A 7,177-nucleotide genomic window follows, 5' to 3' on the forward strand; every position below is an offset into this window, starting at 1 on the left:
CAGAATAGGGATCCTGGAATAACAGAGTCAACCCACGACATCTTCCAGAACAGTGTTTTTCAGCTGAGAGCTCATACAGCCAAATATTGGTTCAAAAAGGGCCATGAACATTAAATGCATCACAGCTAAAAACATAAAGAAAATCATCCATCACCTTGGGACTTGGGATGGGATATTAGAGGGGACAGACAATTTGAACTGTGGTTTTCTCCTCTGCCCACTCACCCAAGAAATAGGCCCTTTTCCCTTTCATAACATTTGACGCTGCAATTGCTCAAATCAAACAGCTGGTATAAGTAGATTGCAGACGTTTGGTATAAACTATTTCCCTTTGCCTTACTTCATAGTTTTCCTCCTCAAGAGTATTTTAAGTTTAAATGGAGACTATTCAGTTACAATCTGTTCCATGACTAAGGATATAAGTGAATATATTCTTTTGAGCTTGTCGCCTTCCCAATTTTAATATCTTCTCCAATAGCAATAATTCAAGATCCTGAAAAGTACAGATGAATAATCACAAAATAATTCTTGCTGCTACCTAGAAGGAAAGCAAATATTTGTAATTCTAGAACATGTAATTGAAAAATGAAAAACTTCTCTGCCTTCCTTTTTAAATGCATTTTAAGTATATAATAATTTTTATATCTCTTTTCCTGTGTCTTAGTATAATACTTAAATAACTCCAATATACTGATACCACCTTATCGATGGTTTCAGTTACCTGTAGTCAACTGCACTCTGAAAATAATATTAAATGGAAAAATCCAGAAATAAACAATTCGTAAGTTTGAAATTGCACGTGACTAAGGTTCTGAGTAGTGCGATGAAACCTCACACCATCCTGTCCTGCCTCACCTGGGACATGAATCATCCTTTGTCCAGAGTATCCACACTGTATAAACTCCCCGCCCCTTACTTAGCTGCCCCTCAATTGTTAGATCAACTGTTGCAGTTTCACAGGGCTGGTGTTCAAGTAACTCTTATTTAATAATGGTCCCACAGCCATTCGCATAACTTTTATTACAGTGTATTGTTACAACTATTCTATTTTATTATTGTCATGGTTAATCTCTTATTGCGTTTAAGTTATAAATTAAATTTTATCATAGGCATTCATGTATAGGAAAAAACATAGTATACACAGCGTTCAGTGCTACCTGCAGTTTCAGGCATCCACTGGGGGCATTTGAACAACATCCCCTGAGGACAAGGGGGGACACTGTAATAGTCTTACTTGCATAATCTTTATGCAAACTGATGCTTTGCTAAAAAATAAAAGTTGACCTTGGGGGCTATAAGGGGTAAAAAAAAAAAACAAGACTCCAATAGTCTCACATAAATCATTGTGTTTACTAGTGTAACACTTTCATTAAGAATTCCTTTTATTTCTACAATAGCAAGGACTTAAAAATTAGTCACCTAATTTCTTGCAACTACTAGTGACTATTCTTTTCTATTAGATTATGTTACCTGTTATGCATGTGTTCTAGGAAGAAAGTAAAGAAAAGCACTTGTCTCCAGGAGGCACCTCCAAGTTACTGTTTCACTTGAATGAGAATCTCCTGGGATATTCAGTAAAAATGCAGATTCCTGGGCACTGCCTCAAACTAAGAATCAGAATCTCTGGGGTTATCGTCCAGGAATCTTCATTTTAACTAGCTCCTCAGTGATTCTTATGCACACCAAAGTTTGAGAACTGCTGCTTTATAGCAATGCCTTCAAAAGTAAAGGGTATGTCCCCCAGGAAGTATGCAAGATAATCCACTGAGATGGAAGAAGAATGTATTAGAACATTTTTAATCTCACCCTTATACATTTCTATTTTTTATGTATGTAAATGTAGTATAGTAATATATATGTATTGCCTTTAAATACATATTCAAGTATTATTCATATATTGAAGTGCATGCTCGATTTTTTACTAATTGGGTAAATAAAAAGTTTGGGACAACTGCTCTTAAGCAGTAACATGCTTTTTTCTGCATCTTCTGTCTGCATACTATAATACATACTGCATTTCCCTCATGCCTAAATGCCTTAGAGCTAGTATCTTCAAAATGCTTGGATATTATGGAAAAGTAGCCTCCTCTACAAACTCCCATCAGTTTATTACACCCAGCCCTAGTTACTGATTCTATTCAGAAGCCAGGCACTACAATAGATAATAGAACAGTAATTCACACTTGTGATATGCCGTATGCCTATCATTTCACATTTTTCAATACCAGATTAAAGTAACCTTGCCTAAACCTCATCCCAGTTTCTGGTTTCTAAAAATTGAAAATTTTAAATTCTCTGCCCTTTAAAAATTCCAAGACCAAAACTTCTTAACTGGATGTATTAAGTTTCTCTCTAAATGAAGACACAGAAATTAGACAGTATATCCAAAAACTGAAGTGAATGCAATCAACTCTTTCTCAAAACTGTCAATCTTGTTGAATTCATAGAACTAAAAATGCACTGGAAGTTTATCAATTTTTTTTTTAAATCTCAATTTACCTTTTTACTCAACCTTCAAACTTACCAATTACATGTTTCTGTAAAACAAGATCAATGATCCGTAGACAGATATTCTCTAACTGCTGGGTAACCTAAAGACAAGTTTTAAACATTTAGTTTAAAATTCATCATGATACACCATGTACGGCCGTCCAATGGCCGGTGACCGACTGCCTCAGCCGGAAAGAGCACAATGATCATAATAATACCAACATGGGCCAGTGAAGCGATGTCCTCCACAACTAAACTGAAGAACAAAAGGACAGAAACTTGTCTGTTCCCCTCCCCTAATTCCCCAATAAAATCTTTTTTAAAAAAAGCAGATGTTATTTAAAATAAAAAAATAAAAATAAATTTAAAAATAAAATAAAATTCATCACAATAACCCTTAAATTAATCTATAAATTTAACATTATTCCAATAAAAATACCAACAGGAGGGCCAGCCGAGTGGCGCGTTGGTTAAGAGCTGGCTTGGGACACCAAAGGGCCCTGGTTCGGATCCCACATATGAGGGCCAGTGACACTACCCTCTACAGCTGAGATGCTGAACAACAGCTCAACCTGGAGTTGGGCTGCCGTGAGTCGCTGGCGACAGCTAGTGGGTTGCCATGGGCTATGGTGTGTAGCCAGCAGCCAGTGTGAGCGGCCAGCAGCCGCCGTGAGCGGCCGTCCAGAAGCTGGTGACTGATCTGCCTCGCCCAGGAAGAGCACAATGATGGTACCAACTTGGGCCACTGAAGCAACGTCCTCTACAACTAGACTGAAGAACAAAAGGACAGCAACTTGTCTGTTCCCCTCCCCCCAATTCCCCAGCTCTGTTCCCATCCCCAATTCCCCAATAAAAAAATCTTAAAAAAAAAAAAAGTAGGAGCTTTACATCGATTTGGTGTGAATTGGTACATATTATGAAGGGCAAGTTAGCAATATCCTTCAAACTTATACATATATCCTTTGATCCAGCAATTCCATTTAAATGAATTTGCCCTCCAGATATATTATTACATGTGCAAAATGCCATGTAAAAGGCCCTTCATTACAGCAACGTTTGTGATTAGTAACAACCAAATTTCTACTTAACAAGAGATAGTTACATTATATCCATTAACAAGGGACTGGTTAAATAAACTTGATATGTCATACAAAGGGATATTATGTAACTATTAAAAATGTACATAAAGTTACATAAAAATATGTGACTTTATTGACTAATATGGAAGGATCACCAAGCTACATTAAGTTAAAAATGGCAGATGAAACTGTATGCTATCATTTTCATTAAAAATATATATATACTCACTGTTTGCCTGGGTATAATAGAAAAACCTCTGGAATAATACAAAAAAACCTTGTAAAGGGGCTACCTCCTTGAGAGAAGAATCAGATGACTGGGGAGCTGAGTGAGAAGGTGAAATTCCACTAAATACCTTCTCACACCTTTGGAATTTTTCGACATATGTTTGTATTAAATATTCTTTAAATAAGTAAAAGTTAAAATCCATTATGGGTTACCTTTTTCATCTAAGAATCCTATTTCAACTTTCAAGCGCATTCTTTTCATATTCAGCTTAAACTACTGTCTTCAAGTTTAAATGATCCAAAATTTCTCAGTTTAAAAACATGTCAATATATTTAAAACCATTAAGCAAAACTGCATATGCTTAAGCATCTGTTCTAAATTTTTAATTGTGCTCTTCACACATTAGGTAATTTTACATGTATTCATACACACGTGATTTTTCCTTTTGAGGAAAAATTTTTTCAAAGTGTGCTTTTAACAAGCTAAAATTCAAAATCATAGGACAGGCAATCAGGAGACCAAGAGTCTAGTGCTTGTTTTGCCTCTAATTATCAATGACCTTGGTAAAGCCACGGAGCTGAAGGCTCTAAGTTTTTTCACCTGTAAATCAGGAAGCTGGATTTGATTAGTGCATCTCAATTTTAACCCTTGCCTCCCTTGATAATCACAATAAATTCACGTGCTCCTTTAACTTTATTTGAAATTCAAAATAAATGTAATATCAAGAGTAAAAACATTAAAACAAAAAGATCAAATGCTGTTTTGGCCTCAAAATAATCCTGCTGCTCATTCTATGACTGGTCATCCTCCACACACAACATACTTAGGAAAACTGGACTACGTGATTTCTCAGGACTCTTCAAGTTTAAAATACAAGCTCTACATAAAAGGTGAAAGAATGATCTTTAAGTATAATTGTTGTAATTTAATTTGGAACATCTCACTGTTCCCAAGAGGCCCATACAGTTTCAACACAAATACAAAACTAAAATAAAATAATGAATACAAACACTAAAATTCACATTAAGCCTTTTAGGTGAAAGAAGGCCTGCCCAGGAGAAGAACATCGAACGGTTTTTAAGAATCTGGTAATCTTCTACTGGTGATAAACACAGGATAAATGAAGAGCCCCAGGGTTTACCAATGCTATTTAAAGAACAGGCACCTGCTTCCTAAGTCCTCCCTGTATAAAACAAGAGCTGCCATCACTGCCAAACAAGCCAACTGAAGCTGATAGAAGCAAAGAACACAGATCTAATGTGAGTTAAGGAAAGGCTATGTGATATTCGGGGAGGAGAGCAGCAGGTTTCAGATGGGGATAAACTGATATATTACCAGAATGATTTGATGGCAAATTCAAAATTCTGTGTCCATGAACAAGTCTCCTGATATTCTACCTGAATCTTGTTTTTCATTTCTGCCAAAGGATACTACCATTACCTGCTCTACCTATGTCATGACGACTTAGGTAAGATTCTATCAGCTAATGAATGTGAAAGCACTTGATGATTGCCTAAACAAATTCTTATCCCAATATTGGTCTGGAATTCAGGTTAGGAAAGATGATGCTTTAAGCTCTTCTTAGACCCTTCCATTCTCACAATATTTGTTACATCAGAATTTTGTTCTATTCTTTAATATTTTGCCACTGTGACTGAACGGCTCTCGCTCTCTACCAAGAAGACTCAACTATGGGTTCCAGAAGGCGGAGCACAAGTCTTATTCAATTTGGTTTCCCCAAAAACCTAGCCTGGCATATAGCAGATGTGCTCAACTGAACTCAGATACACTATATACTTTACAACCACATATAATATTTTCCCGTAGTCATTTTAATATGTTTCTTTAAAATTTGAGGATAATTTTTGAAATCTAGTAACATAACAAAATAGCAATTTAAAAGTCAAGACTTTAAAATTCATGTCCATATGCATATAATTTTAGTTAATGTTACTATAATGACAAAATAAAACAAAGAAATCCCACCTCTTTATGATCTTCTACAACTGTCAAGATAGTATCAATGGTATGTAAAATTCCCATAGCCATTACTGTTTTGTCTTCGACTTCTTCATATTCATCACTTTGAAGAACTTTGCCGAATATCTCAGCCTACGAAAATAACAAAAACATATTCAACAATTAGTACTGTTATATTCACCCCTCACTATTTAAGTTAACAAAAGGACAGTGTCACACATGTAAATATCAGCATTGCTCAAACTTTAAGTTATGCACGTTGCCAAGTGAACCAATGATACAACCTGTTATGTTTTAAATAAGAGTGTAACTATTTTTTTCCCTTATCTAGTCACTAGAGTAGAATGTACATCAGCTATTAAAATCAGATAACTAATATTTAACTTCTGGTTGTCATTAAACAAATAAATCCAACATCTAGGAAAACAAATCTAGTAATATACTCAATTGAAAAATTGGATAGGTTTAGAAGACGGTCAAGAAATCACCTAGAAAATGAAATAAAAAGAACAGATAAGGCAGACAGGAGAGAAAAGGTAAGGAAATCAGAAACTCAATCTTGGCCCAATATTCCACATCAGAACTATAAAACAAGGAAAATAGTCGGGAGAAATACATCAAAGAAGTAATACAAGAAATTGCCCAAAACTGAAGAAAATGAGTTTTAAGATTCAAAGCTCAGAAAGTGAAAATTTAGAAGGTTCACAGTAAGGCAGGCATAGCATTATGAAATTGCAGAATATTACAGATAAAAAGAGATAATCCTAAATGTTATTAGATTTAAATCTAATTAACTATAAAAATTAACAACTGTGAAAATTGTAAGAACAAATATTTTTACAATAACATTATAGTTACCTATAAAACTGAACTCCAAATTTTGGAGTTCAATTTATTTAGATTATTCAAGGCCTTTATACCATACTAACATAAAACTTGCCCAGTCTTACCAAGTGTTGGGTCATATCAACAGCAATTGAGGCTACTTCCTGACTGTATTCACATATCATCTTCTGGATAACATTAGTTACGTCATCATTTTCTGTCTCTCTAACAATGTGTAACAGCTCCTGCATAATAGATCTCACATGTGGCTTCATATATTCTTTAGCTAATGCAATAAAACAAAATCAGTTAAAAAGAAAAAATTAGCCATTCACAAGTGATAAAAAGAATTAACTTAGTCACAAGGTAAAGTGACACAGGGTAATAGGTTCTAGATAGATAGTTGCTCTGTGGTGAATAAGTTACAAAGCTGTACCAAAATAATCATCACCAATATTTCAATTTTCCCGTGAGTAATATAGGGATAATTAGTCCTGCCCAGGAAAGAACTGTCCAGCCCAAAATGCCAACAACCCACACCGAGAAATTCTAATTATACATATGCTCTGTTGCT

General features: G+C 35.1%; 1 protein-coding gene across 1 annotated transcript in view; it reads right to left on the reverse strand.

Moving 5' to 3' along the window:
* Positions 1-7,177, reverse strand: part of IPO8 (importin 8) — a 72,202-nt gene that overhangs the window by 31,448 nt on the left and 33,577 nt on the right. The window contains exons 15-17 of the mRNA XM_019624963.1: positions 6,729-6,889; positions 5,785-5,910; positions 2,525-2,591 (exon numbers count right to left, since the gene is read on the reverse strand). Of these exons, the coding sequence (XP_019480508.1) occupies positions 2,525-2,591; positions 5,785-5,910; positions 6,729-6,889 (354 nt within the window). The remainder of the gene's footprint in view (positions 1-2,524; positions 2,592-5,784; positions 5,911-6,728; positions 6,890-7,177) is intronic.

This window comes from Hipposideros armiger, unplaced genomic scaffold (assembly GCF_001890085.2).
Source record: "Hipposideros armiger isolate ML-2016 unplaced genomic scaffold, ASM189008v1 scaffold_610, whole genome shotgun sequence".
Classification (NCBI taxonomy): domain Eukaryota; kingdom Metazoa; phylum Chordata; class Mammalia; order Chiroptera; family Hipposideridae; genus Hipposideros; species Hipposideros armiger.